Raw genomic sequence first — 19,425 nt, forward strand, 5'->3', positions numbered from 1 at the left:
AATGCATCTTTTGTGCGTCTGTTTTTCCATCTTTTCCATCTCTTTCATTTCCGTAAAAGTGTTTTTAATACTTTGAACCTTTCTGCAAGTAAAGATTATATTACTTAATAAACAACAGACACCCAACATATGTTTCTCTCAGGTGGAATTAAAGTAAGTGTTGCTTCATTAATGGGTATTTTCTATTTCAGCATTACCACTTCTTGAGGCCGTCCCTGCAGCGTATTGTGCAGTAGAAGGCTGCTGCATTATGTGCAGCATCTAAAGCAAACAAGACACAAAGAATGAGCTCAGATTGAATGTCTGTAAGCCGTGGTGCTATAATGAAGGTGAATTTGTTCCTCTGATTCTCCCTATACTGCAGTATATCCACACACACACACACACACACACACACACACACACACACACACACACACACACACACACACACACACACACACACACACACACACACACACACCTCCTCTCCACCACTTCACCTTGGGGCTCTGGTTGACCTAATTGTCTAGTCTGTCTGTGAGATGTTTTGACAGGAAAAAAAATAAAACCAAACTATTTTTTTATTGGCTTTTATATTTTATTTAAGTTTCAGAAACGCTTTATATTTATGTGTTTGAGCCTGAAGGTGCGCGACAGTCAGGAGTGAGTTTCCGGCACTTTTTGTGCAGATCAACAACGCTAAGCATGTACACCCACACAAACACACACACACACACACACACACACTAGTCACTCCTTTTCACTTTCTGCCCTATGTGCTGGAAAAATAAACACTGTTTCCTTGACAACAGTAATTGTTAAGATGGAGCCACTTGGCAGGAACAAACTCCATTTGTATATTGTGTGTGTGTGTGTGTGTGTGTGTGTGTGTGTGTGTGTGTGTGTGTGTGTGTGTGTGTGTGTGTGTGTGTGTGTGTGTGTGTGTGTCTGCGCTGAATCTCTGCCATCAACAATAACTCAACATGAATACACACATAGTTGCAGACACTCAAACACAACACATAGACGTCGCCGCTCAACTATGTCTCAATATAATTGTTTGTACGATTGAATGTGTGTTGTTTAAAGCTCGTGGCTGTTTTCCTCCCCGGATCACCAAGTGAAGTCAGCGATGATAAGCACCACAGCTCTGTCGGTTACACTGATTATTGGCAATATCAACGTATAAACGATTAATCCCAGAGGAAGTCAGAGGCCAATGAGAGTTGGATTGAGGTTCTAAAACACGTGCTGTTGTTTTAGAAGAATTTGAATTCAGTATGTTTACACTTTTATCTTCCTAAGTGTGTGGATGTCACCAAGTTAAATGTGTGTCCAGGTAATAAAGTGGCTTCCAAGCAATTTGTGTCCGTGCTGTACATGTGAGTGTGTGTTACATGCGTTAGTTTTGTGGCGGACTGACAAACTGTCCTGGTTTTACCCCCACCTCTCCCCCAGTGCATGCTGGGATACTGGCTGGGCTCCAGCCCCCTGCGACCATGAACAGGAATCAGAAGAATGGATGTATGGGTGTTTGAAATATGGTTGTTATCGGTGTTAACAGCTGCAGCAGTCTGGTTCCCCCGATTTCTTGTTTGCTGATTGTCAGCCTGATTATGTCATAACTTAAATGCGTCTAACCGTGTTAATTAAAGAATTTATCTCTCCACTGCCGCTCGGTTCCCTCAGTATTCCCCCTCGTTCCACGTCTGGCTTACCACCTGTCATTCCTCTTCTCACTCCTAATTGCTCGTGCCACGTTTGGTCCCCCAGTGTTTCCCATGTGTGAAAGTGTAAATCACATTAGCAGGCTTCACTGACAGCAGATGAGCGTTGACATGCACCTTCAGCTCAGAATCCACCAGCAAATCTACAAATGAAATGGCACTTATTCTTCACCCCCTATAGGGATACAATGCTTTTGTTTTCTGACCAATAGGCAACCTTTGTTAACCAATCATAACCAACAAGATTAGTACCTTGCGTGCAGGATGCTGTGGTTTAAGTGCCTGAAAAGCAGCACAGATGCAACGATAACAGATGCACAAACAGGATAAATCCATCATGTACCGCCAGCTGCAGTGGATGCGTTCCAAGCAAGCTGAGTCCATACTTGAAGGTGGAGTTAAAACACTGCAGACCACCGATTGGTCAGAGAGAATTGTTACTATCACGGCATGGGACGTCCTGCACAAACCCACCATTTTTAAACAGCCAAGCTACCATCATCACTCGACACAGATGTTTTTAAAAATGGCAGCTCGCAATACTACGTCGTACACTGTGACGTACAATTGACGAAGTGCAGCTGTTTCTGTTTGGTTGACGATAAAAAAGACTCGGTGAATGACGCATAGAAGAAGATGTCATGGCAGTTTCATGCGGCATTGCTGCAGCGATCAGCTGGGTATCCCACGTACACTGAGGTGGTCCTATCTGCAACTGTCTGCTGGGTGTTGCTCCATATTTAAAGGACACATATGAGAGTGGTGCTTTTCCCCGTGGTGGAAGTGTATTTGAAATAAATGCCTGAATATGTGGAGATATGTAATGTATTGTCTAATTATCTAATGCTATTTCACATATTCTCAGTCCCCAACCAATAAAACTATTTCCACGAACACGTTCTTCTTGGAGAGGAGTCACTTTACGCTCCCCATGACGGGAAATAACATAAATCTCTCAACAAACCATTGGACGACTGCTCATCTGTCTTCTGAAAAGTATCCTGCGTGATGCCAAGCTGCTAAACACAGTCAGCGTGTGTGACATTTGATTGTATTTGAAAACCTCCGTGTTCGTCTGCACCTCGGCAAAGTGATCTTTTCACAGGAACCCAAACAAAAGAAAATCCATTACTGAGTGACAAGTGAGCCACTTGAAGCGGGACCACCTATAAGGCTCCATATTGATCCAGAGGGGGAGACATTTACGAGACACGCGGCAATCACATTTTCCCCGTCTCATGTTCTCAGCGCGGAGACACTGATTGGCTGTTTACTGGCAACAAACTGAGGACAAACTGATAAAAGGAATAGTGTATCGCTAACGTTACAGTTTACCTTCATACAAACACAGAAAGTCAAACAGCTGAAAAGACATTTTGTCCGACAAACACTGAACAGAAAAAGGAAACTTGGAACATTTCCCACAGAGAGGACTTTGTGTTGTGCAATCATCCATCAGCTTTCTGTGGGTTTTCACCACAATCAGTGTCATCATTTATAATTTGAACACGGCTGAGATTACAGCTGCACAGTTCTCATGGCTTTACCTTCCACACACACAAGACAAACACAGAGGCGCAGGCACGCAGAAAAATTACAAACGGAAACAAACACGAGCCGTCCATCTAATGATTATATGTGGCGGCTCAGCCAACAGGTTCCCATGTTTGCACAGCTGGATAGAGAAAGTGGTGTTCCAGGATTGCATGACATGTTGATGGTAATTAGACAAGCCGTCAGAGAAGGTTCACGCTGCCTTAGGAGCTTTCAGACACGACCGTGAGTTCAGCTCAGCTTACAGGGAGTTGAGTTTGGTTTTCACAGTAGCGAGTCCCCGGGACCTTTGGGTGGGCCCCCAATAAAATGTGTGTTGTTTTACTAAATTGTAGTGTTAAACTCATGTTTGACTTCCATACTTAAATACTTCACTTAGTTGCTTCCAGCCTTACCAAATCAGTATATTTTTGAGAATAACTATATCTTTATTAAAATATATATTCAATATATATATATATATATATATATACAGCAGTCAAGTCAATTAACCTTTTCCTAAGCCCCGCCCCTCATATCTACTGCTACAAGCTGTCAGAGCTACGTTACCATAGAGCCCACACTGTAACTAACTGCACTCCCTGAATGAATACTATCTAATTTATGGAAAAACTAAAAAAAAGCGATTTCAGAGAGATGCAGACAGAAGGGTCAACAACATGCGTTTGAAGGCTATATCCAGGATGTCAAACTGATTCAGCAGTAAACAGATTAAAAAGATAAAGAAGCTAAAGCTACAGATCACAGTGTTAAAGTAAAACCACCTCATCACCTGGCGGTCGAGAAAGAAGACAATGAAATTAAGTCACAGCGCTGTTGCTGTAAAGCCGGTTAGATCTTTATTCTCTGTTACAATCATTAAAAAGCAAAACGCAGCATGTGTAGACATTCAGTATGCTGTCAGAAGCTAGCGTAGCATCAAAGTGCTAACGCTATTTAATGATGTGCTACGTTCTCTGCTAATGTTAGCTTCACAGGTTTCTAACGTAGAAACGTCTCTCTGCCTCCACAAAGCCATCCTGAAAATGAAGAAAATCTGAAACCACTGCGAGAGAGTCCATGCACACTGGCCAACGCTGCGCTATGATTGGCCAGTGTGCATATGAGGGGCGGGACTTAGTGTGAATTCTGTCTCTGTGTCCTGTGTGTGAAGCCCCTTTACCTTCCTGTACAAACAACTCTGAACAAACCGAATCAAAAGGGCAGCAGAACAGCCAGCGCCTCAGAGCTCACATGCTTTCTGTTCACTATGTGTGTCATGAAGCAGCAGGATATACAACTGACCTATTTTACAGCGCTGATGAGCGTGAACTCCACAGAAAAGTCCCTCCACTACACACCACTGTGACATTAAGGCAATTATTAGCAACATTACCGGTGCACTCGCTTTTGGTTTTACTTCCAAAAAAGAAAGATAGCTTATCTCTCAAAACAGTCACCTTATTTACAAGCTGTCTGCTTAGGTTAGTAGCCCGTTTGGACCTATACCCAATGATGTCGCCGTGTTTGGTGCTCTTTATTAAATACCAACAAAGTTGATGCAGCACAGATCCACTGAGTTTGTCAGATCAGCCTTCTTTATTAGAGCAAACAACTCTTTGAGCTCACCAGCACCAAGTTACATAAGAGAGTGCTGCAGCTTTACTGATTTAAAACCCAGGATGAAATCATGGCTAAAGTCAACCCAATTATGTAATCATCACGCATTGACGCAAACACTTGACGTGTGCCTCGTGGTTGTTGTTGTGTTGCCTTAATGTTGTTGTGATTTTATATTACAGTGGAAATTGTCTTGACGTAGATGTTATTCTCTGTCTCTGTTGCTTAGCTTCTAGCTAACTGAGGTGCATTTAAGAAGCGGTGCACTGTCCCTGTCAAATAAATAAGAGAAAGAAATCAAATAAATAGGATTTGTACATTTCCCCCATCTCAAACGGTGGCATCGTAACTCAACAGTGTTGCTGGTCCGAGCTGTGCAGAGGAGCCACGTTTTGATACCTGGCCTGCATGATCTGGCAACCCACTGTCAGCTAGCTGCAGCTGAAATAGAGGGTTATAGAGCTGCAAACGAACACAACTGTGCATATGAGCCATTCGAGACAAAATGTCCTTCCCAAAGTGAAGACTATGCGGCCTTGCCTTTACGTAACACATTTGGTTCACAGATGTAATTTGTCACTGCACGCATTGGAAAACCTCCTCGAGAGAACTGGCCCTTCGTTTCTTTTAAGCATGTTCTAATTTAATAGATTAAATAGATTTACGGCAGCCTTCTCAGGGTGATGGTCTGTGGAGAGGAGGAATCCAGCTGAGTTTATAAGGCCACAGCCCAGCAAGTGCAGCCAAGTTCTCTAAATCATCTGCTGCACAGTTCATCGGGGAGAACTGCACTATGGGCTGACTCAAGTCAGGACCAAGAGAGTCCCGACCACCACTTACTTTTTGCACAGTGTTTCAACTCTTCCATCCCCTTTCCAGTTCCCTAATTACTCTCCTCGCAAGCACTAATTTCTCTCTTCCCCAATTCTATAAGACACTCATCTTTGTGCCTCCTTCCTCCTCTCTTTTTTTTCCCCAGTTTGCCTCATTTGATTTTCCCACAGTCACAGCAGCTGAGGCATAACAGGAAGAAGTGGTTCCCTCCTTCTCTTCGCCATTTCTTTCTGTTTTCTGCACCCTCCTCCTCCTCCCCTTCCTCCCCCCTCTTCCTCTGCATCCTCTCTGCTGCTGGTTTGATAACAGGCTGTCAGAAGTGTTTAATGTTTTCTCAGAAAGCACTGGCTGCCCCTCCAGGGCCACAGTGCTGCCGGTGGGCGGCTGGCAGGCGGGAAAATGACAATTGCATTTGCAGGCCAATGGAGAAAAACATCTCAGGAGAGAGGGTGTTACGGAGAGAAGCACAGGGAGGAGAGAGCTCTCCCTCTCCCCCATGTTTCATCTGTCCTGTGATTGGACAGTGATTGTTATATGTGGACCTCGATGGAAGCCAGTAAAGGGCAGCAGTATAAACAAATGGTGTAATTACGAGACCCTAATGTGACACTAGAGGGGGGGCTGTCTGGCAGTTTTATTCGATTAACTTTTTTTTCTGTAGCATTTGTTTTGCCCGTTTGACTGGTATCTGAACTGACACTGACCTAAATTCTTCACTGTCTGACACACAGACGGACTTGCGGGCAGGCCAGCAGTCAACTGGCCTGTGAGGCTAACAGAAAGAGGACAGCGGCCCGGCAGGGGGAACCGAAAGAACAGATTCAATACAGGAAAGTGAAGCCAAATAGGGAAGTGCTTTAAACTTGTATAGAAGTCTGTGAGTAAATGACTCTACTTCTCTCTTGTTTGTTTCCCTCAGTAAACATTGTAAACATGAGTTTATGGTCTCAAGTCTCAATCGCTAATATCAAGTCTTCTTCAATACACTATGATGTTTATTTAGTAAATTATGATTAAATTAGAGTGAAATAGACCATAAAGCAGGGTACGCTTTAGGGCGGGGCTAACTTGTGATTGACAGGTTGATAACGCAACAACTCTAACCCTTTCACAGTGTGTTTTCAGTTCAAGTTAATTGTACTATTTTGGAAGCCTGAACATGTCTTATTAGGCGTTCTGTTGTATTTAGCTCCACCCTCTTGTGTCACTTCTTTTTGCATACAAAAAATAAGATGATGACAGGCAGCCAAAAACGACAAAATCCAGGCTTCAAAACGGCAGTTCCCAAACCAACGGGTGACGTAACGGTGGACTACGTCCACTTCTCATATGCAGTCTCATATGTTTTTATTCATTCTTCTCGGTTCAATCTCTAGAAAACAAAACAATATTCTCAACACTACAAGTTGACGAGCTTTAAATCCTCCAGCTGCACTTTGACCTGAAAGACTGACTGCTCATCTGCGCACGTAGCTAGAGTCGTATAAAGGGAGTGTATCTGCCTTTATAGCTCTAACTTGAAGAAGACCTAGTTGTGCGATACCACATTGCAACTCTGTGATCAAACACACAGATACTTAAATCAACATCTCCAAGACTGTAACCCTATTATTCTGTTGCAACTACGGAATAATAGATTGTTTTTATCAACAAGGAATCCTGCTTAGACTTCTAAGTTTCATGAGATAGAAGAAAAACCAAACACAAAGACAAAATGTAGCACGGGGAAAAACAAAACCATGACTGTAACTCAGACAATAGGGACATTCATTCAGTTTGGGAATATTCACATTCCGGGAACTAGTAACCCCCGTTCCTCAAATGAAATCAAGTGTTACTGAACAAGACAGTGCACTTTCAAATAGGCCTGGGCCACATATTGATGCTATATTGATATTGTGAGATGAGACTAAATATCGTCTTAGATATTGATGTCGTAATTTCGTCATGTGGCATTTATGTAGTCTTCTCATGTTTTTTAAAGGCTGCATTACAGCAAAATAATGTCGTTTTCTGAAATCATTAGACTGCAGCTGTTCTATTATTTGCCTTTACAGCCATTATATCCTCATTACTGACATCAAAAATCGCTTTAGCATAAATATTTAGTGAAAGCACAAATGGTCAACCCAACTACTATCATTGCATTATCGATATCACGGTATCCGCCTGTAAATATTCTGATATTTGATTGTTATTCACAAGTTAGTACTAATATTGTTATTGTCAGTGATGGTGAGCTCATAATGAACACCCACAACAGCCTATTACACACATATGACACGTTATTATGAAGAAGAAGAAGTGGGGCAAACAGCATCATCAGCAACGTTTGCAACACATACACTATGCATAATGGAGCACAACATGCTGAAACAGATGTAGACAAAGTATAGAGCTTTCAAGCATAACGCAAGTGAAGTCATATCAGACAGATACAACACATCATTTATCAGACCCCGACCCCTCCTCCTCCTCTTATGTAATACAAAGTATGCTCTGGCTGATTAGCTGTTACTTAACATGCTCTGCTGCGGTGATACACGGTGCGGAGGAGAGGGGAGGACGCCTCGCGGAAGAGACGCGAACGCGGAGAAAATGGATGTCACACCGTGGAGGAGGAGAAAAGCCGGCAATACGCCTGTGTTCTAAATACAATGACGAGAAAATTCGACAGCGGCTGTGTCACTTTCTTGCCAACAACACACGAGCAGCTCTTGTGCAACAGTTGTGCGGTTACCTCACACAAAGCGCGGCGGCAAGAGGTGAGCGATTGTTTTGGATTCACGCAGTCTATAGTTTGACTCCCATCCGTCTGCGCACGCTGCAGCGCGCGACAAAGTTGACTGATCTTCGACCTACCTGATATTCCTCCGCCGACCACGATCACATCGTAGGTGTTACCGGGTGCAGTCATGGTGCTATCTGGTCCGTCTCTCCCCCCGCTCTACCGTGTCCGCTCGTGGCTGAACGCAGAGCGCATGGAGGTGCGCATCTGTATTAAAAGCGCCGTGCAGGCCCACTCCCACCAGACTCCGCCCACTAATAGTAGAGCAGCGCACTGCCTTGAGAGCAGGGGAGGTTTGTTAGGTTTCATGGACCTGCTGAGACAATACTTTTTTTTACCTCAGTTACAGGCAGTGGCGGCTGGTGGAACATTTTCTAGGTGGGGCCATCCAATCAATTTCAGCAAACACCCCAGTATGATTTAATGTAAACAAATTAAGGTATCAAACACGCATTACTACTTTGCAGTTAAATATTCAAAATGTATTGGCTGGTACAGCTAGTAGAGAAGCTTCATGTACTGCTTCCCTTTCCCGCTAGTCTGCTGTCTGATTGTGAGGTCAGGCTGATCTGGGATCAGCTCTTTCACTGTACTTTCTCCTCAAACTTCTCCTCTCAGACGGATCTTGGAGGAGTAGTGCTCGCTCTGGCGCTCACGCTCGCGTGTAGAGACTTCTCCTGACGAGAACGCGCAGCTAGTGGGGCCAAAACGATGTGGCCCCACTCTGAATCTATTTGAGGACGCTGATTGGCTAAATTGTATGTCACTCATTTATATCTTTAATCAGCGATTGGCTAAACTGCTTCATAGACCCGCTTCGGTGGGGCCAGCCCCACTAGGTGCGCGTTCTCAGACGTGCACACAAGCGGAGATGACGAGCAGACCGACTGCATACAAAATCCCCATCAAAATAAAAGCGCAGGATTTTTTTTGTCTTTTTTTCTTTCGGGGCTCAAGGTGGGGCCAGGCCCCATGGCCCTCTATTGACCATCCGCCACTGTGTATAACTTATGTCTGGGTCTGGCTACATAGCCTATTGTTTATACATGGTGATGGTTATAATATCAAGCTAGCGATCGATGCTAACATGCTAATGACGCTAGCATGCTGTCTAGGCTAGTGCATAGCCAGTGTTTAGCAAGTACACCGGGGCCCGTCATGATAGAGTGCACCGGAACCCGTCATGATAGAGTGCACCGGAACCCGTCATGATAGCGTGTACCGGAACCCGTCATGATAGCTTGCACCGGAACCCGTCACGATAGCGTGCACCGGAACCCATCACGATAGCGTGCACCGGGGCCCGTCACGATAGCGTGCACCGGAGCCCGTTGGTGATATGATTGTCTGGCTACAGGCCATCTCTTATCAATTGGATAGTATTTAGTAGTAAATATTTGATTTGTGATATTTTCATGATCTCAATAGTTTGCAAATAAGTGCGGCGGTGTCTCTATCAGATGTGCTAATTCAAAAACATAAATAAAAATGTAAATCTGAGTTGTTAAATGCCAAGAAAAGCCTGTCTGCCTCCGAGCTCTGGCTATCAATAACCAGGCCTGCAGTATAATAAAAATGATGTTGATACAGCAGCTTGTTATAAAACAAAAAAAACATATGATGCCAAAACAATAAAAATGAAAGAATGGTCCCTCCTGAGAGTTACAGCTGCAGTCCGTCACAATATCAGCTATGCAGTTTAGGAAACATACATATGTGATAAGTTTCAAGCTGAATTCATTTGATCTATTTCTCCTTTCCAGACAACAAAGTAACTCACCCTTTAAATCCTGACTGTGCAGACAATAACTCAAAGGCGTTGCACTTGTTGCCTTAATATCATCAACTGGCTGCACATTTGTATTCTTCAGTTTGTGCTGCCCTCTTGTGGTTGGTTGGTCACAGACAGTTAAGTGCTGATCTTTGCACGTGCTGGATGGTGTGCACACATGTATTAGCTGGTCATGTGCTGTCATCAGGCCCGTGGGAGCAACGTATTAATGCACTGAAGCATGTTACAGCTCAGTTTGGAAGACACATCTTAGTCCTGTGCTTCTATTCTAACGCTGGCTCCAAAGCCAAAGTAGATGCATTTGCAACATTTTCCTACCTGAACAATCTACAATCTCTTATTGACTTGGTTGATTTATTCTTAGTGTCAGAGAGATGTTACTGTAACACTCGCTGTGGTCATTTTTAAGGCTGTACTTAAATGGTATATATTATTTCATATATAATAACTAAACAAGTCTTGGGGCCCTGGAATCAGTTTTCATTGGATTACCGATAATATTACAAGATGTTGCGGCTTTGTTACCAAATTACAAAAATGTACCTTTGCATCAATTAAATACACATCTTTGTCTACCTGTCTTTGTGTCTGAGGGTGGACAGATGGACAGATGGACAGGTGGACAGGTGAGGCAGTATAACACACATGCACAAAGACTGGAGACAGAGGGGGAGGGTGCAGACGTCGCCATGAAAACGTGTGTGTTTGTGTAGGAGGTGAAGTTTAGAAACACAGTTTAGAATAGCTACAGAGCAACACAGAGCGCACATTGTTTTGTTTGGTGCTGTGTTTTCTCTCTGCAGGGTTTTTATCCAAGACTCAGCAGGAGACAAACACACAGCGTTACAGAGTATATGAGTGAGTTAGAGGAAGTGATACTGTACCCGCGCTGCTTTTTCTTTTCATCAGCAGAGATTCCTCTTCTCATGTGAATCCTCACTGGGAGATACAGAGACTGCTCTGGCTTGGCAGCAGAGGGCAGCAAAAGCCTGGACTTCACACAGAGTTTTTGTCTTAGACAGAGTGTGTGCGCCCGTGGGGGAAAAAAAAGAGACTTTTCTTGGGAAAATATTAATGTTGAAAAGAGTTTATAAGTGGAAGATATTTCCAAGTGGTCACTGAGGTTTTTGCTCCTCGACAATGTGAGCAAAACACAATGTTTTCCCAGTTACCACTGGTTAAAAACACTGACAGACTCAGATTATTAGGCCTGATGTTTGATTGTTAATGATAATTTGCCGGTCATATTATCTGCCCAGAGAATTCATCAAAGCTTTTGTTCTGTTCAAATCCCAAATTAAAACTCACCTTTTTGGAACTGCCTTGAATTGGTGGTTCACGTTGTGTGTTTTATTTATTTTGTGGTTTATGTCGGCTAAAACAAAATAAGGCCAAACTTTGACATGGAAGTCTGAATTTTTAGCCACAACAAAGAGCCAAAAGACGAGTCAATGCCAGCTTTAATTGCCCGTTGCTACTGAAGCAGTTGCTGATCACTTGCAGCTACCGGCCGGCTAAGAGGAGTGAGGAGTCAGCATTCAATGATGGTATAAAACAGTCAATAAAATTAGTTTTTAAAAAATTGTGAATCACCACAACCATGGGAGGCCCTTGAGCACAGAGTTATAAATAAGCAGAGTAACTATCAAGTTGATGTCCAGTAGTGTGCGAGATTAGCCGTGGACAGACAGACACGCACAACTGAACGCATGATCTCCCCGCGGGGGACATGCCTAACGGAGACAACAACTCTACAATAGACATCAACTTCCGCTTTTAACAAATAGACTTCTAAATAATTTGGCTAATTGGGACTGTTTGAGAATAAATCATATTGCTAATCAAGCCACACCCCCGAGCTGCCCAGCTCTGATTAGTCTATGGATGATGAGGTTTGACCAGATATTTGAACTTTCAATTACTATCATTAGTGCGCTGTGTCTGTTAAAAGTTACCTCAGAAATACAGATTTCACGTTTTAAATGATGGACATTTAAGCCTTCGACGTGGTCCAGCTTGTGCTTCTGTCTCAGCCTCACTGTCAGTCATAGAACATGTTCAGCCGTCACATAAAGGCCCCACCACATGCACACACACTTGTATCTGCAATTTACTGTATTGAATAAAATACTCACTGAAATGTTAAAGAAATATGAAAAATGTTCCTTCCTGTTTAGCTCTCATGTTGAAGAGTTCCATCATGTCAGTGACCGTGCTCAGACTGTTAAAGTGTCAAAGCGCTCCAGCACCACTGACATTATTGTACTCGTATTTTCTCAGTGAAGTATGTGCTGACAGCTCGATCACAAACCTCAGCACCACACAAACGAGGAGCCGGTGAATAGTCGTATTGTCAACCCTCCAGCACATGGCTGTCGTCCACGTTTCACGTCTGGCACTTTTAATGGAATGCTAAACACACAGATGTGAATTTCTCCTTAACAAGGAGGCACCTATAGTGCCGTCCAATAAAAACGCCTCTTTTCTCTATGATTTTCATTCAACGCTTTGGATGGTTCTGATTAGGATCCCAGGATGAATAAACGCATGTGAAGTAAAAAAAAAGACCACATGTGCCTGCCTCACACCTGGAAATAGAGATGAAAAACTATATTTGATGAATGATATTTCTTCTTCTTTAGTCAGAAAGTCTGGAACTTGCCAGCCACGTCCTTCGTGTCTCTCTGCTGGGACACAGTCAGTGTACGAATGACAGCCATTAACCATGCCCCCTCTGTCATCCTGTCACACTGGTTCCCCCAAATAATCACACCTCCTGCTTCATGTCACCAAATGCCTCCTGTCCACTAATGTGTGTGTGTGTGTGTTGATGAAGGAGAGACACAGTGAAAGGAGACGGTAGAGAAAGTCAGATTAATCTCCAGAGTAGAAGGGGAAAGCCTTTTTTTATTGTATTCACGTGTGAAGCAGCCGGTCGTGCTGTCAGTTGTAGTCGGGATTGAAACGTCCACGGAGGAGCATATTGTTCTGCTTCACGTTGGGGAGGGGGTAACGTTTCAGCTCTGAACACAACAACAAAGACATCTGTGCAGGGTTTATATAGTGCACGTGAAAAACCATAAAGGGCTCTCTGCACTCCTGGCTGTGTCACGCTCTCGCATACATTGTGAGGAGGTTTTTTTTTAAAGGGGTTACTTAATTAAGCCACACGGGGAGATTCATCGTTGTCATGAGGTCTATCTCCGATTTTCTTTTATACATCTTTATTTATTTTAATGGTCAGCGATTGTGCCACAGGCACAGAGTGAAGGACTGGTTTTAAATTAGTCGGCCTTGATTTCACAACCGCCGCGTTCATTAGCCTGCAAATGGCCTCCTGCTGATCTACTTTATTTTTATAGCTTTATTTTCACATTCTTGGCTCCAGTGAAAACCCCATGGAAAAATAAAACCCACTACAGCTGTATTTACTGAATTTTAACTACTACTTCTAATCCTAAAGATTCTCATGAAATCAAACTCCATTTATGAAGCTATTTGCAGTCGCCCATTCAATGTGTTTTCATCAGCTGGAGGTGGAGTCCATCGTTCCCTGTGCTGGATATAAATCACCTTCATTTGCACAAGGTGATCACAGGAAATTATGCATTTCAGACTCTACTCAGAGTCAAAGGGCCAGGAGGAGTCAGCAAACACAGGAATAAATGACAGGAGAGTTTGTGCAGGTCAATGAACAGCTTTCAAGAGGCAAGAAACAGGTGTATTATCCAGTACTGTGTTCCTACCAGCCTTCCTGCTTACTGGTCACTTTCGAGCTGCATCAGAGCTGCTACAAGCTGCTGGTAGCACAGATTGCATTGAAATATAATACTTTCAAACCTGAATTTCTATGGTTTGCATTCCCTTCTTTCACTGTTTTTTTCTTTTTCCAAGCAGTGCAATTAAACAAAGAAATGTTCAGGTTCACACATTTCAGGAAATTCCAGAGTCTGAAGTTTGGAGTTGTTGGTCTGAACTTTTCTTTCGTGGGTTGTGTGACTGAGAGGACGTACGTCTGATCCATTCTCTCAGGCTCAACTTATTATCCTTGGTTTGAGTTTCTTACCTCAAATATTGAATTCTGGATGTAACCAGTTGATTTTTTAGATCAGAATTGAACTGAATTTGATCAATTTGAAAATATTTTTTTTTATACTGGATGCATGAAAAATGTATTTTAATTTCATCCACAACTGAAAATTAAAATAAATTTGGGAATTTCAAATTGGCAATCAAACCCCATAAAATCATATAAATAGATTTCAAAGTAAGATATTTAATTGCTCAGTGGTTTGAATTTTAATTTCAACATTAAATATTCAGTATAGTGGTTAAATTGAAAAAGAGGTTTTCAGTTTCTGATCAAAATGATCATGGCTGTTATTTCTTCCATAAAACCTCCCATTATTTTGTTCAAATTCAAAATATATGCACGTTTTTGTGGTGAGTTTTTTACGACAGAAGAAACCACAAATGGTACAACGTGACTGAGGAGTTCACTTTTTAATTCAGATAAACTGACCACAAGCACTGATGACGTTTTTAGACGTGTACAAGCCTGACACACACACACACGCACAGACACACACACACACACACACACACAAACACACACACACACACACTGAAATGAATCCCCTGTGAGTTTGCAGTTCTGTATTCATCACGGTGGGCTGTGAGGGAAACATATACAGGCTTCACAGACGTACGCAGAGCAACCATAGCACTGTTTTGACAGGAGTCAAAACACACGTAAGAATACACGACGGGCAAAAAGCGGCACTTTTCATAAATCCGGCGGCTACAGTTTCAATAATGTTGACAGGAGCATCACAAAGATTCAAATAGAATAGATTACATTGAAAAAATTAAACACTGAGAGCCTTGATGGTCTATTGACAGTCCACAGGACCACCCAGGCGCTGGCTTGACCTTCATCCTCAGAGCTCCTCTTACACACGTCTGCCTCCACTCTTATATCGTCCACCTGATGAGCTCTGCTGTCAGCATCGCTCATGTTTAACACAGCAAAATGAAAGTCCTCAGGGAGTGTGTAAAATGTTATTGGGCGGACAGGCAGGTGCCTCTCTACGGGTCCGACACACGGTCTCACGTGGTCCCGCTCGCTCTCGTCGAGCCTCGTCCTTTTCCCGTGCTGCTTTTTTAACGAGGCGTGTTGTTTTGTTGTCCAATGCGCGGTGGAGTTTTCTTTGTGTTTTTTTTTGTCTTTTATGGAGCTGGCAGAAAGCCGTTACAGATATTTGTAACGAGCTCTCATACTGGGGTTTCGTGAGCATGTGTGTTATGAATTACGGAGGCCTGTAATGAGTGCGGTGCGTGTCCGCAGCGAGGAGGGTCTCCAAGTGGCCCGTGGGAGCAGCAGTTTGTGGTGTCTGGCCTTGTGTGCTGGAGGAATATGCTTCGCATTGGTTTGTACTGATTGAATGCGCATAATGGAGCGGGTATAGTATGTTCTGTCAGAGTCCCAAAGGCTTTCAGGTCAATTTCTGTGTGAGGGTGGTACGATTGCGCCAAACGATCGCTCCCAAGATAACAGCGAGCATCTTGAGCCGCTGTCCTCTCAGGGCAATTTTCCGATCCAATAATCAACCAAAATTCTCTGGATAGCTTTAGAGTCAGGCCCGAGGCCAAGAGGAGCCTGAGAGTCTTGAGGGTGTGGGAGGATGCTGCTCCCCGCTCAGCTGCACTCCTCACAGTTGCAGGCTAGGATGTATCTGTATGTGGCCGTGATGCGAGTCCCGCCGGCGCAGCGCAGCCTCACCGCCTTCAGCTTGGAGGTGTGCGGCCGGCAGCAGGAGCAGGTGCTCTTGAAGGGCTGTTTGAGCACCGAGCTGAAGGAGATGAGGGGGTCGGAGCGGGTCGTGTGGCTGCAGTGGCCCTCGCAGCGCGCCAGCAACACCATCTGGAAACACAGCATGCAGAAAAAACCCCGTTAAGAAAGCACAGACAGTCTCATGATTTCCAGGCCCCCGTCGTGGGTTGACGACAGGGTGTTTGAGTTTAGTCTAGAAGTAAGCTGTCTGTTTTTCTCCTACTAGCTTCGGCCTTGCACCTGCAAACTGAGAGATAGCAAAGAGACCAGCCGCTCACTCCTACACCTGCCGCAGCTCGGAGCTCAGGGTCGCTCGCGCACACAGATATTCGCACCACGAAGACTCATCCAGAGGAATGTATGTGTGCTGACGGGACAAAACCACTGTATCAAGCTTTCCCCAAGTCTCACCAGTCAGATCACACACACACACACACGCACGCACGCACGCACGCACGCACGCACGCACGCATGCACGCACGCACGCACGCACGCACGCACGCACGCACGCACGCAGAGCACTGGCCTGATTAGTGTTGTGACCGTCCGCCTGGCATTCCTCTGTGGGTCACCACATTCCTGTCGCCTCCCTAAACAGACTCCTGTGTCATGTCCTTCTGTCAGCTGCTGTGTGTCGCCACCCGTGTACTCACTTTGACAAAAGCCTGTCTGGGGCCACGGCAGGGTGACACACACACACACATACACACACACACACCAGGAGCGTTGTCGCCACTTTAAGACCATTTGTCTTTGTCCTAGCTGAGGATCAGGCAGTCAAACAGTGACAATTCCTCTCCTGTGACGCCCCTCTGCTCCTCTACACGCCTCCTCTCTGTCAGCACCTTTCATTCATGACCAGCTGGATGAATAAAAAATAATAATAGAAGCCGATACAGTGGTTATACAATCACCGAACACAAAGTTGTGAAGGTGATTTAGTCTTCTGCCCAGTGACTTTGCCACTAAGGCTTATGGGTACTATACTTAAGTACAGTTTTGAGGTACTTATAATTTGCTTGAGTATTTATGCTACTTTCTACTTCTCCACTATAATTAAGAAGCAAACATTGTCCTTTTTACTACATTTATTTGATTGAGCTACTTTTGATTTGTATTATTAATAGAAAATATGATTCATCTCATAATAATAATTATACTATTATAGGTTAAACTACCCAGCAGTATATAAAGCTGTTAAAATGAGCCTTTCCTTTACCAGCTGCAACATTAACATGACAACACATTAATACATCAATAATTATAATCCAATGGTATTATATAATATACTTTATTCTTGAATTATGAATGAGTACATCTAATTTTGGTACTTAAAGTTTATTTTGATACTTTTAATTAAGTAGGATATTGAATGCAGTGCTTTTATTAGTAAGAGAGAATTTTTACACATGCAGTTTTTTTCTACTTTTACTCAAATAAAAGACGTGAATACTTCTTCCTCCACTGAGCTCATCGTCACTGGTTGTAACAAATGCTCGACATTGGTGGCTTTGCTGTAACACATCCAATCAATACAAATATTGTCTGTGTTGAGATGATTTTTCTTGCTTTGACTCAGCACTTATTCTCCTGCACCTACTGGCATGAAGAGATCATTATTTTCATAAACAAAGTTTAAAAAAATACTCATATCAGTTGGCTATTTAAACCTATAGAAACCTACTCTGTGCCTGGGCAGCAGATGAAAGCGCGCAGATAAATCTATCCCACCTACATCCGCTTTGCACACACACACACACACACACACAGACACTGAGCAGGTCCGTGTGCAGGTGGATTCTGTGTGAACTGGAACTACTGAGGTGTAAAACGACCGCTGAGCCAGGCGACCCCTCAGTTCTCTGTGTACTGTAATAGAAAGCCAACGCTCACGCTGTGAGTGAGTTCAGCCCTGACTTCCCTGAGCGGAGCTGTGGTTTGGCCACCTGCTCAGTGCACTCAGAGACAGAATATTAAAAAAAGACCAAAGAACTGAGCTGCTCACGCTAGCTGAACAACTGCACGACAAAAAAGGACGGTGGAAATTGACAGCCACGGGATTCAACGGGTCATCGGGCTCTTTACATAAATGGATGCGTCTGGGTTGTCCGACACTTCAGGGAAAAGGAAAAGGAATGAGGCGCCACGCCTTCGTACCATTAGGTAACTCGTCTTTCTCTTTCTACAGCCCATCGCTCTCCCTTCAGCCCCCTGGCAGAGGCAGGAGAGAGCAGGCCGACAGGGAGGCGTCCACTTCAGCCAAATCTGCGTCCCAGCTGAGGTGCAGAATATGTCTGCAGCGTGGCCCATGTCCAGCACCGCACACACACACACACAACACACACAACACACACGCACACACACAGACAAACGAGGCGAGACTCGTCTAAGGGATGGAGAGAAAGTGAGAGAAAGAGATAGCCAAATGGAGGAGGCTTTCGTGGGGCAACAAGAGTAATACTAGAAAGAGGAAAGTGTGTCTGGGACTAATTAAGTTAGCGTTGGGGGTGTTCATTTTTAGGCCGGTGCTCTGTGGGTTTTCTTCTTGTCTCCGAGGCTTGCTTTGGAACAAATTGTTTAGTAAGAAATGAGTTAATTTGTCAGGTGACGACCGGCACTGTGACCTTTAAACAACTTGCTACCACAAAAGGTGAGCGACTGGCAACACCGCGAAGGTTCGTGTGTGGGTCTGTTTTCGGGCCTCACCTTGGAGTTGCACTTGTAAATCGGGTGCGTGATGGTCTCCACAAAGTGGTGCCTCATGCAGCGCTCTGGGTCGCTGTCTCCCAGGTGCGGGTGTCCGTTATCGCTGGCCTTGTTGCTGCTGGCGGACTGGACCAAACCCAGCAGGGGGCAGCACATCAGGACCAGCAGCAGGCCAGAGGGGGGGCCCACAGAGACGAAAGGTTTCATGATGGGACCACCCCGGGGGTCTTGATCCTCAAAAGGATGTCCGACGCCAAGCGCCGTCTCCGTGTCCTTTTATGTCTCTCGCTCTTACTGTCTTTCTTCACAGTTCTTTTCCGCCTCTCATCCAAGTATATCTTCTAGGGTCTCTCTCTCGGTCCTGCTAGTACAGCGGAGGTTTAAGGTCAGCGAGTTGGAGGGAGAAAGGTGGTAGGAGGGTTGCTCCGTCGGGCCGCTCCATCCCCCACTGTCTGGATCCACCGCAGTCTGTGAGAGGGAGACAAACAGGAAGACGTGCACTGATAAAGAAACACTATTGTGTGTGTGTGGCCAGTATGTTATGTCTATTTGTACATCCAAGGGAATTACTCTGTGCTGTAGAAAAGATCACATGCTCCCCGACGTGGAT

General features: G+C 44.3%; 2 protein-coding genes across 2 annotated transcripts in view; both read right to left on the bottom strand.

Moving 5' to 3' along the window:
- The window catches only part of mao (monoamine oxidase), a 28,464-nt gene extending 19,801 nt beyond the window's left edge, over positions 1-8,663 (bottom strand). The window contains exon 1 of the mRNA XM_079170138.1: positions 8,559-8,663. Coding sequence (XP_079026264.1) covers positions 8,559-8,613 — 55 coding nt within the window. The 5' untranslated portion in view covers positions 8,614-8,663. The remainder of the gene's footprint in view (positions 1-8,558) is intronic.
- A 7,311-nt stretch (positions 8,664-15,974) lies between these two features.
- ndp (norrin cystine knot growth factor NDP) lies at positions 15,975-19,192 on the bottom strand (the record flags this gene model as incomplete). The annotated part of the gene is made up of 2 exons (XM_079170933.1): positions 18,816-19,192; positions 15,975-16,199 (listed from the first exon to the last, which is right to left on the bottom strand). The coding sequence occupies exons 1-2, from the start codon at positions 19,020-19,022 to the stop codon at positions 15,975-15,977; spliced, it is 432 nt and encodes a 143-aa protein (XP_079027059.1). The 5' UTR covers positions 19,023-19,192.
- Positions 19,193-19,425: the final 233 nt, after the last annotated feature.

The sequence above is a fragment of the Pholis gunnellus genome (genome assembly GCF_910591455.1).
Source record: "Pholis gunnellus genome assembly, chromosome: 12".
NCBI classification, from domain to species: domain Eukaryota; kingdom Metazoa; phylum Chordata; class Actinopteri; order Perciformes; family Pholidae; genus Pholis; species Pholis gunnellus.